The sequence below is a fragment of the Melospiza georgiana genome, chromosome 1 (assembly GCF_028018845.1).
Source record: "Melospiza georgiana isolate bMelGeo1 chromosome 1, bMelGeo1.pri, whole genome shotgun sequence".
NCBI classification, from domain to species: domain Eukaryota; kingdom Metazoa; phylum Chordata; class Aves; order Passeriformes; family Passerellidae; genus Melospiza; species Melospiza georgiana.
Window position 1 is genome coordinate 84324138 of NC_080430.1, and position 24914 is coordinate 84349051.

The 24914-nt window shown below is 41.3% G+C and overlaps 1 protein-coding gene across 1 annotated transcript in view; it reads right to left on the reverse strand.

The window, feature by feature from the left end:
* ADCY2 (adenylate cyclase 2) overlaps window positions 1-11267 on the reverse strand; it is a 203165-nt gene extending 191898 nt beyond the window's left edge. The window contains exon 1 of the mRNA XM_058041991.1: window positions 10936-11267. Coding sequence (XP_057897974.1) covers window positions 10936-11163 — 228 coding nt within the window. The 5' untranslated portion in view covers window positions 11164-11267. The remainder of the gene's footprint in view (window positions 1-10935) is intronic.
* Window positions 11268-24914: the final 13647 nt, after the last annotated feature.

Consider the following 24914-nt stretch of genomic DNA (forward strand, 5'->3'; position numbering starts at 1 on the left):
GATGAGGGTCAGCTATGAAGAAACACAAAAGGATCTCATAAGAGTCACTACAGAGCAAGAAAATAGCAGGTGAATTTCAGCAGAGATGTGTGTGCAGAGATGCACCTCAGACAGAGCAATCCTAACTTTATACACATGACAACAAGCTCTTGGCTGGCTACTAATACTTAGAGATATTTGGTGTTTATCATAGCTAGACCCATGAAAACATCACTTAGATGCTCACCAGCAGTCAAAAAGCAGCCTGAAATGCAGAACACGGCAAAATAGAATAGAGAAGAGAGAACATCACAATGCCCCCTCAATGCATGATGAACGCCATAATTCTGGTTCAATCACCATTTCCAAATGAATGAAAAGGAAGAAAGGATAGTTTTCAAGAATAGTCAAAGCTGCAACACAGTGGCTAGATTCTGAAAGAGTAACACTTGGTTTTAAGGTTTCTTTTCTCTGCATGGACTGAGCACAACTGTCCTTTAATCCAGCTCTTCTGATGTTCATCTCAGCCAAGAGGAACAACCTCCACTGGAGCTATCTGCTTGAAAAGGTGTAGCCAGAACCCCATGAGCTCCTGACTATTCCTACTGTATCACATGCCATGGAATAGAGAACAGACACCTATCCCTGCCAAAAACATAACTGGTAGAACCAGGATGTGTGGGCCTATATATTTCATATTTAAAAATATGCCCCGTGCAAACACCATACACTCAACCTGAACAGTGAGTGGTTTTTTTTTACACGTCCTCATTTGCCACATCAGCAGTTTTCTCTCCCTTGGTTTATTTTCCATCGATTTGTGTCCTCTCCTCTGGTTAACCACATGTCAGATAAAATCTGCCAGTGCATACAACTCTGTATTTAATAAGCTGGGGTTCAGAGGGCCCAGGAACAGGGTCTGGGAACGTGAACAGGACTGCCATGCCTTTTGGTCATCCAGCAGCATCTCAGCCTTCTCTTAGGCTGGCAATTATCAAAAGCTTTACTTTAAAACATGTAAGAGCATAAGAAAAGCAGGATGGTCAAACCCAGTTACTAGTGGCTACAACACTCAGCTGGGTGCACTTCTAAAATTGTCCTACTCAGTGGCAGTAGCTGGCAGCCACAGAAGATAAACCATGTCCCAGAGAGCAAGGACAGGTAATTACATCCTGCTCCCTGAAGTGTCCCCTTCAGAAGAGGGGGGATTCAGCAAGCAGAAAAGTGAGCAAAAAATCTGTACTTTGATGAAACTAATTATTTCAGGCTCCAGAGGTAATTGGAACCTACTCACGTAATTTATTAATTTTTAATGTAAATTTAGTGATCAAAATATCTTTCTTGCATACTTTATTCTACATGCATTGGTTCTGACTTCCTCTCAAAAAAGGTGGGTTAATAAGTCAGTTTAGCTTGCTTTTCAGATATTCTCAAAATCCTTCCTTATATTATAAAAACACTATTAAAGAAACTGTCCAATAAATGCAACTACTATTTATACAAATCACAATATATGGAAGATAAATTGAGTGAAACACTTAGAAAGAATATATATATTTTTAGTTAAATATATTCAAAACATGTCATTGAAAAAGCTCCATCAGCTAAACATTATGGATAATACAATACTTCACAAGACTCAAAGACATATTTTTCAGATTAACTGCACTGCAACATGTACTAAAAGTGAAATTACGGCCTTTCTTGTACCCATACAGATTCATGAAAGTCTGAAATACTCATTTAGATTTGCAGAAGTCAGAAGTACTCATCTGACTCTTGGAGCTATTTAATACTGACAGTTACATATTTTGGCTGTCACTTTTAAATCAAAGCTAAAAGGTGGCTTTCCCTCACCATTTTCCTCCTGACATAATAACTTGAGAATCTGGCTGTAATCAAGAAAAAGTGTCAAGATGCAACTCACTTAAAAGCAAGAATGACAAAATTTGAACCAGGGAGCACATGAGCTTCAGCACACGAGGAAACTGCTCATTTTAAGGGTCTGTTTAAGGAAGAAAAGGTACACTTAGGCTCCTCTCTCTAATGGGTCTTTTAAAAGTACATTTTGCAAGAATATTCCTAAGGTTTAACGAAGAGGCATAATAGGGTAGCATGAAAACCAGCTTTAATATTGAAAGGCACTACTGTCATTTTGTAATTACTTTTGAAGTGTTTCCTAAGGTTGTGCAATTACATACTAAACACCGTTATTAGTATCGCAACAACATTCTTAAAGTTTATTCCCTTAAGGATGCTTTCCACACTCTCACATGTCTCTCAGTTCAACTGACTTCAAACCTAAGATATTTCTTATTTCATTTCTGACTCCACAATCAGGACCCCATTCTGCAATGGCTATTATTTCTACTGTGATAAAATTTCAAATAAAGGTTACAAACATGTTAACTTACATTTAAAATATAACTGCCAACTATCATTTCAGGAGTAAAACTTAAGACTAAATCATAAGAAATAGAGCAAAACAGATTCTGCAAATACAGGCATTTTTGTCTGTATTTGCAGACAAAATGTGTCAGGGCTTTTTCATAAGTACTGTTACTCTATTTCATTAAAGCACAGGTAAGAAAATAATAAAAATCAAAGAAAGCAAAACCAATCTGGTAAATTGTTTTATTGTTAAACAGATTTCACATTACTTGAAGCAACTTTATAAAATCCCACCACCTATCAGTCAGGTTTAAAAATTCCCAGAGCCCACTTGTGCAGAAAACAAGCCCCAGTGAGAGTCTGTGGCCATTTTCTGGCATGAGATATCAGGGTAGGAATCCCCAGTGGGGTTTACAGGACAAGCTAGTGATCTGGACAAGCTTCCCATCCATGTCCTCCTAGGTCTTGACCAGACTAGACAGTTCTCAGACCACTGTGCTGCTACAAAGGTCCATCATAGTACCTGTAGCAAGGCAAGAGAATCCACCCACCTGCCAAGGTATATGAAGCAACTCAAGAGATTTATGAGGAGCAGCTGAAGGAACTGGGGTTGTCTAGCCTGGAGAAAAAGTTGTTCAGTGGGGGCCTTAATACTTTCTACAATTACCTGAAAGGCAGAGCAAGGTGGGTCTTGGTCTCTTTCACTCAATAACAAAAAAAAAAGGAAAAGAGAAAACGGCATCAAATTGCACCAAGGGAGGTTTAGATTGCATATTAGGAAAAATCTCTTCACCAAGGGGTGAACAGGCTACCCAGGGAAGTGCTGAAGTCACCATTCCTGGAGGTATTTAAAACCCATGCAGATGTGTCACTTAGGGACATGGCTTAATGGTGGACCTGGAAGTGCTGGATTAGTGACTGGATTTGATGACTTTAAGGATCCTTTCCAACCTAAACAATTCTATAGGAACGGGAGCACTACCAAGCAGGTGCTGAGCCAAGGTAAAAGAGCATCTGTTTTCCTAACACTTCTCTCAGAGGAAGCAATGTGTCCAAGTCCTGAGCCTGAAATCAGTGTTGCTGGAAAAGGAGCTGGGGGGAATCTTGTCTTCCTAGGATTTTCCTGCCAGACTGACCAAAGTACTAGCAAATTGGAGAAAGGCATACGGAAATGTTACCTGAAATTGAAGGATAGCAATCCCATTTATCCAGTCAGTGAGCAAATCCCCTGTGCCATCCCTATCATTTAGGGTTTTTAAAAGGTCCCACAGCACACAGTTCAGCTGTGAGGAGGCAGGTGGAAAAAAGTGAGCTCTAACTACTTTTGCAAACCTCACTGAGCAGCTCTGAGAAGCTATTGGGAAACAGAGAGGTGAGCTGGAGCACCTCTCATCCCAGCTGGTGTCTGGGATATGCAGCCAGAAGCCATTGCTCCGGCACTCTGGAGCACACCTTCCAGGTAAGAAAACCTCCAAAACTAGAATCATGGATGGTGAAAGAAGAACATGTTCAGACCAACATGTCATCATTTGTAGTCGTTTCCTCTGCCTCTCCCAGACACAAACCTGGAACAGGATAACACCAGAAACAGCAAGGGGCTTTTATATCATATATGCACCACTCAAAACAAGAGTTCTGTTTAGATAAATCACCCTTTTATACAGGGTGGTAAAACAGACAACTGCGAGAGTAAGTGTAGACACAGCCTCACACTCCTCCATACAGATGGTGCAAAAGTCCCTTCAATTTTCAGCATCACCTGAATCAGGGTCAGTGTCTGAAGGTTGTTTATTCAAGATATAAAAAGAAAAGATATGGAAAAGAAAATTTATTGAGCTGTTTTGAGTTTTAGCTTTTTTCATTAGGTTTGATGCTCAAAGAAATAAAAAGTCAGGGAAAAAAAGGGCAGGACTGTGCCAATTCACTTATTTTTGGATCCAGATCTCCCAAAACAGAAGTTTAATCTGTTGGTGTCTTCTCATCATCACAGGTCAATATGGCTTGAATTGATTCAGTTCTTTTTTAAATATGCAGAAGCTACTATGGCAGCACATAATTATCTGGGATCACAGCTCTGCTGTGACTGGGGACGTAGGCACAGAATCAAACACTACAGGTGCTCAGCTGCACTCTGCTCCCCAGCACACCCAGCTGCTCAAGAGATTTGCAGAACACATCTGTCTGTGTGAAGTGTCTCCATCAGTTTGGAGTCATGCATGGAGCAGCCTGGAAGGCTCCAGTGACCACTACTGTTATAACAAGAAGTTTTCTTAATCACAGTTTAAATGCAGGGACCATGATCTCTGGCTAAGATTCTTAATCTAGAAGAGCCCTTGAAGGCTCAAAGAAATATATTCACTATTTTGTAGGAGCCAACAAATGGGTTGGATATATCTGTCCACAACAAGGAACTTGAAACCAAATTATAAAAGTTTAAGGAAGATAGGCAGGCAAGTATTGACAAGTCCTTGGCAGATCCACTATGAAGTTGCCAGTAGAGGATTTGTGAATCCACATACCTGGCTTGAGGCTGATAAAGACAGCAGACAATCAGAGCCCAATCCATCATCTGTCTTATTCCCATTGCACATCAGTAAACAGCACTAGTCAGAATGTTATTTATCATGTCTGTCAGCTGCAGTAATGATTAGCAGTTGCGGATCCACCGTTTTGAGTCACAAATTGTGGCATTAAATAAGTTTTCTATTGCCAAAGTATTCATAAAACTTCAATTTCTTAAGATTACAATTAAAGGCTAAGCATTTTTCCAATATTGCCATACTCATAGTTTTATCCAATTCTTGTTCAGAATTTAGGTTTTTCAATATGAAAGATGAAACAGAGGCATGAAAAGTGAGGTTGCCACCAGCACCTCATTAACTTGATGGCTCTGTTTCCAGACTTGTTAGGGACTGGCACATGAGACAAGCTCTTAGCAGCAATAAAAGTAACCACAGATGCACTGCGAGTGTCATTAGCCAATGAAAGAAGGAGCAGCCCAGACTGATGCAGCACTGAGGACTGAAACCAGACCGAAAGCCAGGCAATTCCTGCTTCAGACAGGAAGATACAGCAACCTTTCCTGCCTGACCAAAGAGATAATACTGCCTTTAAAAAGTCACTCTCAGAGAACACCAGAAGGAACATCTGGCAGGGACAGCAATATCCTAAGACCGTATCAACCAACCAGCAACTATAGCTAGAAGAACATCCTGCTATATGATGTCTAGAGACAAGAAAAAAATAATTAGAAACATGGAGTTTCCTCATGGAACATTTTAATAGGGGACTTGAAAGCAGAACAGTACAGTCAATTATAACTAGAACTGTGGAAAGAAAAGGCATTGGAAATACACTGATGCTTATTTTTAATTCCTTCTCAGGTAGGCAGCAGCAGTAGTATGGTAGAAAGAGTTTAAGGAGAGGTAGGATACCACCTGAGCACAACAACCATAGCATCAAGCATGCAAAAAACCCTCTGCTTGTCCTTCAATTAGTGAGGATTTTCTTTCTTCATTACTTTTGCTGTGATTTAGCTTTCTTCTTGGGGGAATGAATATATTGGAGTTTGAAAACACTGTTAACAGATGCTTTGGCTTACTTTCAGTCTGCAAGGATTACAAGGAACATTTTCAGACCTTGGGTATTCTTGGGCTTTGGGAAAACAGTTGGTGCTCTTAAACTAAAAAAAGCTGTAAATTACATAGGGTTGATCTCAAAAGATATCTTAAAATTGAGAGTAGAAATGGTCTTATAGTATGCCTGTATTATTCCATGCAATTAAGTTGTAACAGAGCATCTCAAGAATACAGATACAAAATCACATAGTCAGTGTGGTGACCTTTTGGTGTGGATGGATGAATTTTTCAGAGGCAAACTGATGAGATGAGAACATTACCAGAGGTACCTATTCAGAGGCTTTTAGAGAATGATGAAACATGCTAAAACTACTCTTTCCACATGGACCTGGAAGACTTTTCCCTCTTCATTTCAAGATGAGATTTTGATCATGGAAATCTGGAAAGGCTTGGCTGATGTCCAGCTTTTACCAGAAACAGCAAGAATTTATTTCAGGAATAACACAAATTAGAGGGAAGAAATGGCACACCTTGGTTCAAACCCCAAGAGGCTTACAGGACTCTCCTGATTTTCTCCTTGCATAGAAACAGTTCTCTGCCAACCAGGTTGGCAGCCAGAAAGTTTTCACATACTCCTTCAGAATGAGGCAGCTACTTCTTCTTGGATCAGCTGATGGTAAGTTCAGTCAGTCTGGCGCCAGAAAACCAACTCCTGCAGAATGTACATCTGCCATGCTGCAGGTACATCCATCTAGTTAATTGTATTCCCTCTTAAGAACCATTGGCTACGCCCCTTTTTGCTACAGAATGTATTTGGGTATGTCAGTAAAATAGATGTGCACCCAACTTTTCGTTTTCTTGCATTTATAAATCCATAAAAAAGTTCACAAATCTAAACTGAGCCTACCAGCAGGATCCTGAGCTTTTCAGGAACTTCAAAGAAGTGGTTGAAGCGGCAACTACTACCTCTGCTCCACAGCCAGTCCTTAGGTGGCCGACCCAGAACAATCTCAGAGTGCTTTGGAAGAGGGAAGGCAACACCATGCCACGTTGCAGAAGCACTTTTTGCCCAACACATGCCCCACTTGGCCGAGGACACCCTCAAGAAACATGCATTGACACACCAGAGCCTACACACCAGCAACCACATCTTAAGAGCTTTACAAGGTCACACATGGCAGTGAGAATTTGGGAGGGAGATAAGGGCTGCAGCTAATGTTGACACCACACATCAGGCTTACAGGTCCTGAGCAAGGGGAACAGGCCAGCCTGAAAGATAACATGTCTGTCTGGAAGCAGCCTGGTGAACCATTAAGTTTTCATAAAAGGAGCAGAAAGAAGATCCCAACAGGTTTAAATCTTCCCCCACTTCTAGCACAAGTGCTAAAAGATTTTTAAATCCCTGAAGTGTAGGTTCTTATTGAAGCCTTTATCTATGGAGTAGGCACTCTTTAAGTCTAGAAAAATGCATGGATAAAGGAAAGTTGTGGCCTTCCAATAAATTGTGCAATTTGGGCATCACCCTTATCTTCAGAGCTTTTGTTTAATCATGTAAGAAATTAATCACAATTTCAGATATTTCATGTACTCTCATAATTCACACTATGAATTTTAAAATGGCTCTTTTTTTTCAATCTCCTGCAAATTGAAGTTATAAGAGACATGCTCCTGCCAGAGACAAAACTGTTCTAGACACTACTAAAAATGGCCATAAGCTTTTAGTACTAAAAAGGGAGAGATGGGCGAATAATGAGTTTTTCATACATATTACACTGAAAGAACAACACAATAGTCAGAGAGAAAATGAAGCTGACCTCTGGCATTTTTAAGTCCTGAAAGGCTTTTGCAGGTCTGAGAAAATAATTTACTCTCTATCGATTAAAGCAGCAGCTAAACATGGATGACTGCTCTCATTTTGCCAGCCTGCAGCTCATGCCAGGTAAAGAAACAGAGAGGATACTCTGACACGGGAAACTCAAAGGTTGATACTATCACTACATTATTTAAAATTACAAGCTGTGAATGGTCATCATTCAAGCTGACTCAAGTTTTATATCTAGTGTTTGAGGAGATAGAGTGCTTAATTCCAAAGGTCAAAATCACAATAGTTCTCTGAAACAAAAGCAAAATCTCCCAAGAAACCTCTCTCAGTAATAATAGCAGTACATTGTCTGAAAGAAAAGTAATCTGATTTCCAGGCACACTTTGTAAGTAATCTTGTTTACTGTAATTTTGCAACAGCTTTCATAAATTTTTCATCTGAAATCAGGAAGGCTATAGCTTGTATTCTGACAGGTTGAAAGAGCTGAGTAAGTAAAATACATCCCCTGTGTGCCTGGCTTTGTTTGGGAACACTTACAAATACTTTGCCACATGAAAAAACACAAAAAATGGCAACTCAGACACCAAAGTGACATATTTTAACAACCAAATAAAACATTAAAATAGAAGGAAGATGTCCTCTCACTTCCACTGGTTTCCATTTTTTTTTAAAGACAGTCTAGAATACGAAAATGGTTCACACTTCATGAATATCCACCCTAACAATATCCAATCCCACGTTCCATGTTCTAAGCTGTTCTATGAAGCACAAGCAAGAAATCCAAACTGAGTGTTATAGTGAGTCATTCTGGAATTTCTTCTCCACAACAGGCTTAAGTAATTTTCAGTGAAATCTTAACTGCTTTGTCCAAAATCTAAAGGAAACAACTGCTAAGAAATATTTCCCTTAACTTTAGATGCATAGCACAGATCTGCACAGAATCATCCCATTTCACTTCCACTGGGCCTTCTCTACAGAATCAGGTCTTCTGTCAAAACAATCACACCTGTACAAGTTGTGCAAGATGAAAGATAAGGATATTAATACCAGATTTTGTGGCTCAGATACTCCTAACCCCATGTCCCTTGTATATCACCAGGCACAAAAAAAATGACTAAAAGTCCACAGCTCTATAAAATATGTATCCTTCATTCAGAAGCAGGAGAAACAGATCTAAACCTTCAGAAATACTTTAATCACAAATGCAACCAGAAAGTAGACTATAATAAAGCGCTTTTAGGTGAAATTCTGGGCAGGGTTCCAAAGGATTTTGTCCAGCATCCTGTGGCTGGAAGTCCATATAGGCAAGCTTTCTCTGTGCCTGAGGTTACTTTCATCTGTCGACTGGAAACTTTCATGAAGCCCACCTCTTTCTCCACTCACCCATCCAGTTGTTAGCTACAGGAAGATAAAGGCTCAGGAAAACGGTTTTAAAAGCATTTTTTTCCCTCTTCCGGTATGTCTGGAATTCCAAATGCAGACTGAACTATTAAAGTCACTCTTTCTGAAGAAGTAACGCCTGGCAAGATTCAGCCAGCTCATAGTTTTGTTTCCATAACTTTCAGCAGTCCTTCCATCTGGGTCCAGTTTTATGTCACTTTCATTACTGCGAATGATCTACCTCAAGAGATGAAGTTATCAAAATAACCACATGCAACTTGTAAACAAACTGCAGATCATACCACCACTGAAAAGTACAAAATTTGGTACTAAACAGTGTCAAGCCCAAATTCTGCCACCTTGACTGTGGGCAAGTACAGTGTACATATCCACAGTTAGCTCTGCCCGACAAACTTCCAATTCCACTTTCCAACAGTCCCTTCAGCCCTGGTGGGCAAGCACCCACATTAACATACTCGAAAGAGGTAAGTGGTCAAACCTGTATTTTGCACACAGAGCTCCAAAATTTAAACCTTTGGACATTAAACAACTGAATTATGAAGCATCACCATTACTTGCCTCACTTTTACAACTGTTTTCTATTTAGTAGGAATGGTTGAACAAAAAGCTTAAAATACAGCCAATACCAAAAGGAAATAAACCATGTATCGACTCAAAGCTTAGCTAATCCTGCAGGCACCTCCTGTAGGTTTTAAGACAAAAGTTTGGTCGAGCAAGAAAGCAGGATAAGCAAACACTCGCTGCAGTGCCTCTAGGAGAATCCATTAGATTATACCGACCTGCTCATTATTGCCTTAAGAGATAACTAGCTCTATTCAGTAAACATTCAGCTTTCGAGAAGACCGTAAAAAGATTCTCTTTTTTTTCTTTTTCTTTGTTTTTTTAAGGTAGGGAAAGAGTCTGAGACCACACAAATAGCCATTTACTTCAGAACTATACAGTAACGCCAACAGCCTGCCTCTAATCGTTAACAGCAGGAAAACTCTGTAAAGGACCAAGAATTTTACTGCCCTCTGCAGCTTTTCCTTTGCAAGGGCAAAACGCCACCCATTTCAGGGGAGATAAACTGATACCGACTGTCACCTGCTGCTGTGACACATTTTTCTTCCTAAAGCCTGGAAACCCCACACTGAGCACGCAGAAAAGACATCGGACCAACCAAACTTCACCTTCCTTGAAAACGAAGGCTGCGCTGTCCCAAAAGCTTTCTTGAGAAAATGGGTCAAACGCTAGAAAATGATCTCATAGGGGATGGAGGGGGCTAGCACAAGGAGGGGCACAGCCCCTGCTCTCTTGCACTAAAAATATTACTTCAGATACAGGTACGGACCGCATTTTTGCGCGGCGATTAAAACCCTGCCACTACAAAGGCCACCACGGCCAAGCTGCCAGTTGGAAGAGAGCGGAGCCAAGGAATTAAGTGAATTAAACTCGATGCGCTTGTTGACTCAGTTTTCGCTCCATCAGCCGCGCGGCCGCTGCTCCGGCGGCGCCCCGAAATACCGGGCAGCAAAGTTCGGGCGGGGGCTCCCCGGCCCCGCCGCCACCTCGGCGCCTGCCGCCACCAACTTTCCGCCGCAGGAGCCGCAGCACCGGCTCTCGGCCGCCCCGTCCCGTCCCGTCCCGCCCCGTCCGCCTCGGCTGCGAGCGCCGGGTGCGGCGATGCCAGCGGGGCGACCGGAGCGGGGATGCCGGGCGGCGGCAGCGGGGATGCCCGGGAACCCGGGGATGCAGCGGGTCCCGGACCGGGAAGGCGTCTCTTACCAGCCCGGAGGCGAAGAAGACGGCGAGCAGAGCCAGGCAGGCGCCCATCACGATGAGGAGCAGGAAGACGATGAGCGGGTGCTGCTGGCTCATGCAGTAGTAGGACTCGTAGAGCCAGTCCCGGGAGCGGGACTGTTCGCCGCTCGCCCCGCAGCCGCCGCCCGCCTGCTCTGCCCGCTCTAGCAGGTAGCGGCGTCTCCTCCTCATCATCATCGCTTCTTGCCACATCGGGCAGAGCCCGCGCAAGTCCCTCAGAGGCGCCGCCGCCGCCGCCGCTGCCGCAGGAGGCAGCCGGGGAGTGGAGCGGGGCGCGCTCCCGCGCGGGAGGCGGAGAGGAGGAGCCGCGGCGGCGGCATCGGCATGGGCACGGAGCGCCGGGATGCCGCGGCCGCCGCGCAGCCCGCCCGGGGCTCGGTGCGCCTCCGGAAGGCGCCACCCCGCACGCACATGCCTTGCCCGGCTCCCCCGGGGGCGGGGGCGCCCGCCGCGCTCCTCCTCGCCGGGGAGGGCAGCGGGCGCCCGCCCAGAGTGAGCGCCCCGGAGCGGGCGGTGCCTGAGCGGGCGGCCGTGGGAGCAGCCGCTGCCCCGCGCCCCTCCGCAGCAGCGCCGGGAGATGCGCCCGGGGTCGCGCCACCTGCCCTGGCCCTCGCCTGCGCGGGGCCGGTAGCCCTCGCCGCCCGGAGGGGCGGGATGCCGCCGCAGGTGCCGCTCCCGACGGCGGCCGTGGGGCGGAGAGCGCGGCGTGTGCCGCTCCCGGCCCGCCCCGGCCCTGCCCGGCTCCCGCGGGGCCGCCGCTGCCTTCCCCAGGGTGGGTGGCAGCACCTCCCGGCGCCGCAGGGAGAGAGAGACATTTGGAGATTGCTTCGGAATTGCTCCCACGGGCGGAGGGCTCTTGCGGGACTGTTTCGCTGGGTACCTTTTCCGCAGGCGGAATCCCCTTTTTAGAAGTCATACGTCGATTTTTGTCAAAACGAGCATTCGAGTTAGAAAGAAGCAATGACACATTTGTCCCCAGTTTACCATGTTCCGAAGGATTTGTTTAATTCCTACCAAAGCAGGGATTGGAAAGATGCTGGACATCTAACCCAATAAAGTTGCATATCTGTCATGCACAGCGTTTACAGGCAGTTCTGCATCCCCAGCCCGTTGCTTCCCTGAATGGCCCTCCCCACAGCTTAAGTCGGTCTCTGCCCTCTCTGATCTACCCTCCAGCCTCTGTTGTTGCTTTGTCACATCCTTAAACTCATAGAGCCTGCCAAAACTCTCCCAGGAGAGGAAGAGAACAGAGTAACACAGATGCTAGCGGGCTTGAATGTCCCAAGGGTGTCTCCTGGCGATTGGAGTAATGTTAGAAACAAGAGGGACTTGGGAGTACTATGCTATCACCACAAAAGGTGAAAAAGTGGAGCTGACATAAGTGGTCGTAAATTGTCATAAATGAGAGACATAGAATAGAGGGCTGACCATTAATCAGGTGGAAAAGAAGGCAGGTAACTAGGATGATATAGACCAAAAGTCCATGGACTGTGAACTAATTTATATTTAACAGCTAAATTCTGTGCCACTGATTTTTCTACCCAGAAAAAGAAGAGATGGGTCCTCCTCCACAAGTGTAACAATGCAGAGAAACCAGTAGCACGTACAGCTCCAAAGCCCTGTCCATATATTTGCACCTCTTAGATTCCTCAGGTTTTCAAAAGGGATGAGACTTGAGCTTTCCTGCCCCCTGTTCCTCTGAGCTGGCTGGATGGAGGAAAAGCTGCTTGTTTTTCGCTCTTCCTTCCCTTGGAGCGCTTTCTGGGGCAGGAGGAACACATAAAGGAGAAGTGGAAAGTTACAACCGCACCCACTGTTTTGGGAGAGAGAGGGTGAAAAACTCTCAAAAAGCAGAAGTGGTAAGATTGAAGGATGAACACAAATCTATGTGGGGAGAACATTCTGGCAGAATTAATTGCTGGGAAGGAGTCAGTAGAGGTGGGTGTGAGAATTTTTGCAACATGAAAAGGCTTTGCTTGCAGTCACTTCAAAAATTATGGAGTTGGCCACCCTCACTGTCACACACACATATATAGTGAGATAAGCATAGGGAGTTTAAAAAAATCAAGAGCCAAACCAGAATTACAACATAAAGCCTCTTGAAAAAGCAGATCTCAGAATCTGGTACTTGAAGGTGTTTTGATCTCTCAAAGGCGGAAAGACCAGTATCACTTCTTAAAAATTTAATAATAATTCCATGATCCTGTTAGTAGTCACAAAAATGCAAAAGATCTCAACAGGCAAAATGAAAAAAGTTCTCTGTTCCATGCGTACATCCTCGCAAAAGCGTTTGAAACATAGACAGTATATTCATACAGATGGTAGAAGTGGTTGTCTTCTTCCCCCAGCTGATTCTGCTTTAATAACTTTCCACTGCTTTCCACCTCCCTGAGCCTGAACAGGAAAGGCTATTCCAAAGAGTTTACCATGATGATCATGTCATTTGTTTGTTATTTCAGTAAGATCTTATGCCTGTAACAGCTAATTCCTCATTATATTACTCTCATGCAATTTCTCAGGAAATAAAATTATAATTGCACAGCAAAAATTTAATTAACCCAAAGGTTGCCCAGTGGTGTCTCATGCCTTTCCAAAACAATGGGATAAGCATAACTGCCTTCTGAAAGAGCAGACATAAGGTGTTTGGACAGCAGAGGAAGAGAAAGTAACATGGTAACAAAAGGAAGCAAAATAATCATGTGTAAACATCACCTCCTAAGGGCGCAGGAGCAGGCAATTCCTAGGCGTTACAAGTTGAAGGGGTGAGGCAGAAGGCTGGCTTGGCTGAACAGGAATCTTTTTTCCGAAGTAAGATGAAAAGGAAGGCCAGTGGAAGAAATTTCAGGTGGCATGGGAAGAATGCCGAGATGCTGCTTACCTCTGTAGGGAGAAAATTGGTGTGGCCAAAGCTCAACTGGAGTAGAAGTTGACCAAAACCATAGGGCGGAAATAAGAAAAGGTTTTTTTGAATATATTAATGGCAATAGGCAGAGTAGAAATGTCAGCCCATTAGAGGATTAGGAGGATCACCTCCCAAACAGGCACATGGACAATGCATTCTTTGCCTCAATCTTCTGCATGGATGATGGAACAAGGGGATCTCAGTGTCCTGAGCTGGAGGACTATGACTGAGAGAATGATCAGCTCCAGTCAGCCCTGAAATTTTATGGGATCAGCTGCTCCAGCTGAATCCCTAAAAATCTTCGGGGCCTGAAGGGATTCTACTGGGAATCCTCAAGGAACTTGCTGATGTCATTCCAAAACCTCTCCTGATGATTTTTCAGCAGTCTTGGGAATCCAGAGAGGTCCCAGCTGACTAGAAGCTGGGGAACATTGTCCTGATTTTCAAGAAGGGCAATAGGAACCCCAGAAACTACAGGCCTGTCAGTCTTACTTCAGTGCCCAGCAAAATTGTGAAACATATTATTCTGGAAAGTATTGAAAAGCACCTACATGACAATGCAGTAATCAGTCACAGCCAGCACAGCTTAAATCCTGCTTGTGAAACCAGATTTCCATTTACAACAGGGCAACCCACCTCATTGATCTAAAAGCGCCATTATATGTCATCTTTTTGGACTTCAGTAAAGTTTTTGATATAAGCCGTGATGTGTCTCACAGTATTCCTCTGGACAAAATATCCAGCATACAGTTGGATCACCATGTTGTGTGATAGGTGAGCAACTGGCCCACAGATCAGGCACAAAGAGTTACAGTGAATGGGGTACCATCAGGCTGGTGTCCAACTCAGCATATTCTACAAGTCTGATTCTACAGTTCTATGATAGGTTTCCATTGGACTCCTGTGTTTTCTTATCCAGCTGATGGACTCACCTGCTCTACTTCCCCTCTCCAAACTAGAAAGTGGCACCTTTCAATTCATCCTTCAAACTTCAGCTGGAAACATCCCACACCTTAATGTCCAAAACCCTTATCAGTTCTTAAAGCAGATCTCTAGATAGAAGCAATGGTCCAGTAAAAAAAAAACCTGTCATGAAATTAATGTCTGCAACATTCTATATATGGACAAGGTAATAGAAACTGTGCAGTATCCAAATCTGAATTTGAACTTCTAATTTGAATGCTCTACTTTTTATTTAACATATTAACACTTTTTTTTTCTCCCCACAGGATGAATTTAATTAAGCGAACATTATTGCAGTTGAATGACAATTATGTCATTGCTAAAGTTGAAATGCCATATGTTTTTAGAGACCAATTACCCTAGGTAGCTGAAAATAAGCATCCTTACTTGGCTCAACCTGAAAGTTTGCTATGCCTCAGGGAAAAGGAAGGTACAGTGAATTCTGTAATTTGTGGTTGAAAATGAAAGGACTTTCAGAAAAAAAACCTCTTCATGCATTCTACCTTATTTCTCTAAATGGGGAACAAAAGCAAACCTAGCCCTTAAGATTGTCAGAAACTGTCTCCCGTGTACCCTTGAGACTCCAACAACACGAAAAAATTTGTTCCTTAGCCAGCTGGTGTCTAAGCATCTGTTGTACCCCTCTGGAGTAGCAAAACAACACAGAACAAAAGGTTGAGGTCCATAGCTGCTTGTCAAAGCAACCGTGAGCCAGAGGCATTACACACTGCAGTAGCAGATTAACTTAGAGAACTTGGTCCCTTCCAGAGCCTCAATTGTTCTATGATTCTGTTATCACAGCTTACTTCCAGTGGCAAGGGATCTGTCATAAGTCTTAGGGAAAGAGAAAAATAGGAACAGGACATACAGGAGGAACCTCTTGTTCCTACATTGCTCTCTTTGCCCCTCTGGCTCAATCTCCATCGCATCTTTCTTCCACTTTCCCTTCTCTGTTGTCTTTTGCAGGAGTGCTCTGGTCAGAGATACAGAGTAGCTCCCAGCAGAGACAAATCCTTTGCTCTCAGCTACTCTGTTCAGCTGTAGGATAACCTGAACCACAGGAAATAAATTGCAGGGAAAGCTGCTGAATCCCACAGCCCTGCAAGATAGCAAGCACACAAAAGAGCCATAGTGATTGGCCTGAGCAAAACTCTGCCCCCAAGTCCACTGATGGTCAGGTTGCCCCTGTTGTCAGCTGGCCACCAAAGCTGCCCATCGCTGCAGCCTTGATGCTGTCCTGCCACCAGGGCACCCCACACAGAGCTGAAATTGCAGGTCAGGGTGTCCTGCCAGTAAGGTTTCACATGGCCAGTGCTTCAGTGGCACTTCAGAGCTTGCATGTGGCAGCAGGGCCAAACTCAGGTCAGCCAGAGCTGCTTAGGGTTGCTCTGGAGAGCCATCTCTGCCATAAGATCAATGTGTGGATGCATCTGACCTGACCAGGGTCTTAACAACATCATTTTGTCCACTAGTGATGCATAACTTCTGTTGTTGTTGTTGTAGTTGTTTAAGACTGAAGAGTGCTATTTTTTACTGAATTTTTCTGCATTCATTTTACGGAGTTCAGTTAACAGGACTTGCTCTTTCAAATCTTATAATGACAGCTATGTGTTACTGTTGCTCTTCAAAAAATGAGGACACAATTTCCTACAGAAATAAATTGGATTTCACACACCTGGAACCAGGTGAAATTCACTTTTCTTTAGGTATAGACCTGCCTGCAGTGTTTAACATTGTTATTTAGGGTGCTAAATAGCAGTCTGACTGTTCTATAATTCCTTGTGTAATTTTTCTCCCTCCCCCTTTTTCAAGACAGTATCTAACTTTGGACCTCTCTCAGCCTCCATAAACTTTTAAGAGTATTTACTAAAAAGTTCTGAGGTTATGGAAGGAACTACTTGAGATTCAGATTATCTGAAAATTCCTCGGTAACCTCTCTTCTTGGATTATTTTCTCACAGATGGTGTCTACTTTGGTCATCTAATAATAGATAACCTTTTTATTGAAGATAGAAGCAAAATACAGATCAAATTTTTAAAGGTTTTGGACCATCTGTTATTAGCTGAATGGTGGGCCAGTGTTTTCCAAAGTCTTCTTCTTTCAAAAAGCATGTGACAAACAAAAATTTATCCAGAAGTGCATCAGTTTTCTCTCTACTTATACCTTGGCCTTTCTTATTTTGATCATGCTATTCTTTACACTCACTGTTTTAATATGACTTAGTTTCCAAATTCTATATAATATTGTACTTTTTCTGTTTCAAGGCATTAGCCTTCAATTATATATTTCCTCATCTTTCATACGGGGACAGTTTGCACTTAGTGCTATTACTTAGGAAACCGCCCACTCTTCCAGATAACCTGCTTTCAGGTGGGAGATTTAGGGAAGGTGGGAGGAAAGCAATAGAACTTTGGAAATTTGGAACTGCTCAGGTGGTTTTATAAAATTGCAAATTGGCTGGACAAACTAGAGACAAGTACCATAGGCGGCTGATGAAAGACCTGTTCAATATATAACTGCAGCCAGAACACTTTTACAGCTTTCAAATGCACAAAGAATCAGACAATAAGTGATTTAGAACATACAATAATACCTCTATACTGATCAACCTTACACCCTCATCTTGAGTTTTATTACCCTACTTATCTTACATCATAAAAAAACATTGCAGAATTAGAGACAGATTCTTTAGAGAACAGTTAATCAAAAACAAGGAAGAGTTTCCTCTGTTTAGCAAATATATAGGACGGTTATCTACACAAACAAAACATGGGAGGAACCATACTAATGCACATAACATTGCTCTAGAAAAGACTGCTTGGAATTTTTGTCTTCTTCTTTTTTTTTTTTTTAAGAAAAAGGTTAGACTGAAAATTAAACAAATGAATGCAAAATTTGTAAATGGCATATGTTATTTCACTGTGGTAGTTAATCTGTCAGAGCAGAAGTCTGTCACAAGAGACTTCTAAAACAAGAATTTCAGGGTACAAAACTGATTTGGTTTTATATGCTTTTCAAAGTTTGATAATTGTCAAAAATAACATGAATTACCAGGAATATTGATGCTGCTGTTTCACAATTTGTGTCAGTGCAAGGCAATGCAGGGATAAAAAACGGCAGGTTATGTCAAAATGGGTTTCTTGCACCTTCTGTTGAAAAATGATGCAGCTATTTTTTTTCAATCCTGAAAGACTGGTTATTAACGTGGATTATTGTTTGTTGTCATTCAGTTGGAGTCAGTGGTGTTCCAATGAATTTAATTGACTAAAAGAAATGTTGATTTCCTGAATAAGGGGCGAGACATTGATTCAAAGCCTTCTGAATCACACAACACAGTCTACATGTTCTTCCTTCAATAAGGAAGGCATATATATAGTAAAATTATTTTGGTTCTAGACATTTTATTATGATCTTTACTCCATCTGCACAATCCACTGAAAATAAAAAAAAAAAATGCACCTAAAGCAAACTCATAAGTATGCAATGCTTCAAAATTATTCCGATGATTAAATCAGATACAAAGTATTTACTGGCCTATTCAGGTTAATCAGGTTAACTCATACTACAGAACAGAAACACATAAATCTAAATATAAAATGAGCAGCTGAAATAGAGAAATGCACCTAGGTAAATTCATATCCAAGAAAACCATATTCGCGTGTATATAAAAAAACAATTTTGCAAAATCTCTGTGTTGCTTCAATTTTTCCCTCAGTAGCTGTAATAGCTATGTTAAAGGAAGCTTCCTCCCAACAGAAGCTGCAAATGGCAGTGCAAATAAGTGGCACAATCCTGCAAAATTCAAGATATGAACCAAGTTCTGTAAATACTTAAAAGCAAAAAAATGTCTATACATGTTAATTCTGGGATTTCTGTAAAACTTTTTGAAAGCTTGGAACTAATTAGTGAAATAGGTTTTTGCAAGATGGCATGAAAAGTATTTTCCCTAGACAAAAAATTTCCTGCCTTTAATTTTATAGTCTACTTGGCTCCAAGAACGACCATCTCAATTAATGTTTTTATAATTATTGTGGTATTATTTATTTGATGGCCAAAGTTTTGCTTAGACTGAGAAAAGAACTCTAGGAAATGTTATCAACAGGTTAATATTTAAATTGAACTGGACTTAAACACAAAACTAAAGGAGAGTTGAGCATCACTCCAGATTTTGACCAGAGGTAAATTTTATCCATAAATTTTTCCACTTGCCGGGGCTATAGTCTCTCACTCTTGCAGAGGTTCTCCATTTCTTCCTCTCCTTCTTTAACAGCTTCAGCATGTTCTGCTAGATAAATGCTGCATGCTCCTTTTGGAGTTGGAGCTGGCACTGCCTGCTTTCAAACCTCTGTTCTGCCACTTAGTGACCTTAGTAAAAACATGCTAACCACAGATGGCTTCCAGGTTGTGTAAAGCTGTGTGAGGTAATGGTTTCAGCTGCACATTTGATAAGAGCGCCCAGCTGACAGCAGAAAGTTGTAAGAGCTGGTAACATTCCAGGACCCAAGTCTGCAGTGTTCTGCCAAGAGTAATGGATCCCAGGATTTTGGAGAAAGTATTATTTCCTGAGTGAGAAAGGAAACACTGAGAAGCTGCTGAGGATAAGAGGTCACTCTGCCCATGAAGTCTCCTGGTTCTGAATGAGTGATAGACCAGGGTGCTGGAGTCCAGGAGGTTGGAGAGATTTTCTGAAGGGAGGTTTTGGGTGTGTGGGCTGAGTCAGGTCCTGGCATGGTGTCACACCTTAAACAGAGATTGTGGGTTGGCAGCACAGCCTAACCCTACTTAGCATGAAGGAGTGGGGAGCAGTAGGGTAAATGTCATTGGCAAACCCAGTCCAGCCCTTTGCCTTGCTGGTAAAACTTACCTCATGTTGGGAGCACTTCTCCTATAGCTTTGGAGAAAAGGTATTTTTATTAATCAACAAAATATTCCAGCTTTAGATTTTTTCTTCAAACCATCTGATAGATACACAATTGTTGGTAACAGTTATGACATACATAACTGCATGTCCACAATGTGTATTTGCAGGGGAAGCTTATAAATAGCTGCTAAAGCACTCTCTCAGATTTTTGAGCACCATCTTATCACTAAGTCTATGCGTAACTTTTTCAATTTTTAAGATCAAGATCTCAAAAAATAAAGTACCAGAGACCTATCCACTTCACAAAAGCTTTCTCACTCCTTAGGGCTGAAAGAAAATTCACTATTGAGGCAACAAGGGACCTCCAAAGATTGTCTAGTCTGACCCCCCCTGCTCTAAAGAGGGTCATCTGGAGCAGGTTTCTTAGGAGCGTGTCCAGTTGAGTTTTGGGTACCTCCAAGAATGCTGACTCATCAATATCCTTGAGCAATCTGTTCCAGTGTCTGATCATCCTTACACTAAAAAAGCTTTTTCTAATCCATATTTGTTTTTTTGCATGCTGTGCCTATCGCCTCATGTCCTTTCACGGAGCAGCGCTAAGTCTGTCTCCGTCTTTTCTGTTCTCGGCCCTCTGTCAGGTGTTTATACATTCTTATATCCCCCTGAACCTTCTCTTCTCCAAACTAAACAGTCTTGAGCTTTCCTCTGAAGAAAGATCCTTCAATTGCTTAATTGACTTTGTGACCTTAGGTTGGACACATGGCTTGGGACATTTGTCCAAAGTCCAGCATCAGTCTGGACTGTATTTCTCTTTTGTTTAAAACATAAAACTACAGTGTAATAGCAAAATCCTGCAGAGTGAGAAAGTCAAAAGAGGGCAATAAACTGATGAAGAAATACAAGAGAATGCTCAAACAACTCATAGAAAACAATGAAAGCAACAGTGACAGTGGAAGTTTTCAAAGGATTCCACAGGTGTAGGATATTTTGGAAAGTAATCAACATATAAAGAAAAAGATGTGAATTAGAGGGCAATCTAATAATGAATAAAATTAAGATAAAATCATACAGTCACAGGAACTGTCCAGTTATAAAACAAGTCCTTCATAGTGAAACGAGTTTCTTTAAAAAAAAAACCACCAAAAACTCCAAAACAAAAGCTGACCATTACCTATGCAGCTGAGACATTTAGAAAAGAGTGGAATTTTTAAGAGTAAGTTTAAGTGCTAGTAGAAATCACAAAAGACAATCAGAATTCCCAGAAGCAAAGCTTGAAATGTCATAATTTCCATGCTGATATACTTAGAGCAAGAAGACAAAAAAAGCAATCATGCCGTCTTATGGAATTCACAAACTGATTGAAAATTTGAAAATATCTAAAGGAACAAAGAATGATAATTTGCTCAATAAAAAACAATTAGAATAAAATCGAAAATAAAAAAAATAAGAAGAATCCTTTGCTATGATTACTATTTCACAGGCTAAGAAATCCTGGGTTTGCTATTAAATGGTAGTTTTATGTTTTAAACAAAAGAGAAATACAGGAATTTTCTGGATCTATGGAAAGCTTATCTTTTAAAATAAAATATATTCTAGTCATTGGCTGTTTGGGAAAAAATTAAAATTATAAAAGCTGCACCAAATATTTTGGTTACAAAACATCACACTAATACATTATGAGGTTTAGGAAGGTCAGCAATAGTTTTGTCTGTTATTAATTCATAATTAAGCTTGGGATCTTCTTTCCTACCTGAAGTAGTCATGCATGTGTCCCTTTTATTACCAAATTCACAGCTCAGGTTGGAAAAAATTACTTGCACCTGTTTTTTCCAATAAGGCTAATGATGTCAGTTATAGAAAAAGACAGGGGATACAGTATAACAGAAATCAAGATCTAAACATATTATTCTTCCACAGACCCTATTTGATCTTAAACTCACTTAATCTATTTTAGACTAATGGGGTTTAGTAGGGAAAAGGGGAAGACCATTCAGGGCCGTGTGTTTTATCTACATCAGTTTTCATGTCTGAATCAACAGCTATAAAATTGATATTAAATATAGATTGGAGGAATTGTCATGATTTAAATGAGATATTTCTTTATATTGTGCATAAGCAAAGTGTAGAACTCTTTGTTGCAGGATTCTGTAGATGCTAATATTTGTAAGTGTTCAAGTAGCAACTGGAAAAAGATATGTCCTGATGGGGGAAATCTGATGCTGGCCATTAGGCTCAGAAACAATTCCACTTCGTAAAGTTCCTGACCAATTAGGTTTTTTCCCAGCCACAAGTTACCAAAGTCTGAAAGGGCAGTCAAAGGAGACATTACTACACATTTTGTCCAATTTTTATACACCTTCCTGCTGCAGTCTTGTAGTCCATCTGCTTTGGTGCTTTATGTTGGTTTCAAGCATGGTGACAAAAAAAATGGGCAAAAAGTTTCTTTTGGTCTCTGATCAGATGACTGCCATGCAGTGTTGTACCTGCAGCAGCCAAGCTATCCAGCTCCCAGGTGTCTGCTGCATGTCCCATGTTTTATATATGGTGTTTTCCTGCTTGTTTTAGCTTAATTATTGCATAGCTTTGTACTTCTGCTGCTTCTAAAGGCATCATGACAATACAGTGTACCAAAGCTAAGTAACCATAATATATCTAACCCCAGTGTAATTGGAAAACATGAAAAAATAACTGTGAGCAAACCCAAGGAATGAACCTTCAACACTGTTTTCCTCTTAGCAAAAAGTCAGGTCACTGACAACTTCCTACAACAATCCATGGGAAGGGTGAGAGCCTAAAGGGTTAAATACTTTTATACTACTAATGATCTTTAGCAGAATTAAGAAATATGGAAATTAAATGTTTGTAATTAGACTAAGAATAAGTGGTTGCTGTATTTGATTAGACTGTTACAGCATCATACCAGCAGTAAAGTCCAGTCATGGATCTTCATATAAGTTGTGGTCTCTTATTACTCATCATGAACTTCAGTGCATAGTACTAAGCATGCACTACTGACCAGTGTTTGAGACAGGTTCCTGGCATGGATGGACATTGGATCTTACTCCAAGGAGCCAGACTTTTATAGAGAAGAGGCTTTGCAAAAAATTATCTCAATGAAATACCCAAACTATTCTCCTAGAACCATTCTGAACTTTTCTCATCTTGGAGAGCAGCACTCTGCATGCATTGTAATGCTCCTGCTATTATAATTGGAGTTTCTGGAGTGTCTCAGAAATCGTAGAGCGTAGTCATTAAGACTGGTAATAGAAAACAGATATGTTTTCAACAAACAGATCAAGGGATGCAATTTAAGTTCTCACCCACGCTCTACTCTTATCGAAGACTCCAGCTGTACAAAAACAAGAGTTAGAATCAGTACTGCATAAACATCACACAAAAGTGAGCTGCAAAGCCCTATCCTTTCCCTCTTCTACTTTTCTTAGAGAAGTACCTGTTAATTAACTGATTAACCAAAACAACACAGCCCTTATTTAGGGAAGTGAAACGCATCCAGAAGCTAAAAAAAATAACTGCCTTTGCAGATGACTTCTGGCCAGTGAAGACGGGACTATGTTGTCCAAGAAAATTTTAGGTCAGATATTCCTTTTTCTCCCCAGATTCCTGTATAGAAATAGCACAAGCACAGTTACATCACAACAGGAACAGTCTTTCTTCTCTAAAAAACATGGACATCCATAACAATGATAGAAAAGCACAAAAAATATTAGTCTTAGCATTGTGCCAGCAGCTTTTAAATATGAAGAAACAGTTAGAGGTGAAACCATTAAAATTACACAATTACTGCAAGAAACCATAATTTAAAGATAAGTTCATTTTTCTATTATTGTTGGGCCAGTTCCTGAGTCTGTGTAAATACTGATAAATCCCATTGAAATAAGTCTCAGTCCTCAAAGGCACCAAATACCTTGATATAAATAATTTCTAGGATACAGATTTTTTTCAGGGATGTTCAGCATTCCTAGGAGTATGGTTTAAAGGACGCCTCTGATCAAAGGAAAAGTCACATCCCTGTGGCTTTATGCTTTCTTTCAGCCATACTGATTTCCAAAAAAATGTAGAAAGCCTTCTGCAGGAACACTACAAATGGACTTATGTCACATCTATATTAAGTAGCACTCAATTTATAAACTCCTAGAGTGTTCCTTGGCAGACAGCTTTGTTCATTTGAATTACTGCAAAATATTGAATATCTGAGAATATGCTCTTGGTGATCACAGCCATTCATTACAGAGTGAAAAGCTGAATTTCCATTGTCAAGGGCATTTTCTGAGAATTTTTTAACACAGGTCAGACAACAGGTAGAAAAAGAATTGCAGAAAAAGTACATTTGTGAGATGTAAATGCCATATAAAGTAGAGCATCTCAGAAATGAAAGTGGAAGAAGAGGTAATTAAATATTTTCTTCTGTTTATGTCAAAAGTCATTAAACAGATTAAATTAAAATGTATGAAATTTCTGGGAGAAAAGACATCACCATTTTATATGCCAGAAACACAGTGAGTGATGTAAAGAGTCCTTGATAACACTCCTCACTCTCCCTCTCTGATAAGGACATATTTTGAGATAAAGATGTGTTTTAAGAAAAGCATCTGTGACTTTAAATATTTAGCTACGACAGATCACAGAGGATTTGCACCAGCTCACCACCCCCTCCCCAGAAGATACTGATGACATTAATTACACTTTATCCTTTAGCTATCATTGTAACAGAAAATGTGCTAAATACCTATTAGCTTAAGGAGCAGCTAAGTGAGCCTGGAAATGTGTTTTCATTAACACTACATGCTTTCTGATGTTGCAAACTGGGGTGAAGCTGTGAGAAAGACTAAATGAATGATACATCTGGTACAGTGCCAATGGATAAGGACCAAGTGTGTTCCTGTAGCACTGGGGGCCTCCTCACTGTCAGAGGAAATCAGGCGTGGGAAGGGAGGAGCCATGTCTTGGGTGCCTGAGTCTGAAGGTCTTCAGACCCTTTGAATTTTGACACCAAACCCTGGCTTTTCATGGATACAAATTAACAATTAATTACATTAAGTCTTCAGCATGAGAATAAAACTTATTTTGGTTTTCCAGGTGATGTGAGGATTGAAACCAGAAAGTTAAACTCAGAACAAATATTTATCCTGATTGAAATCCCTTTTGGACAAATAAATTCTCCTGGTAAGACAGGCATTCCTAATATAATATATTTCA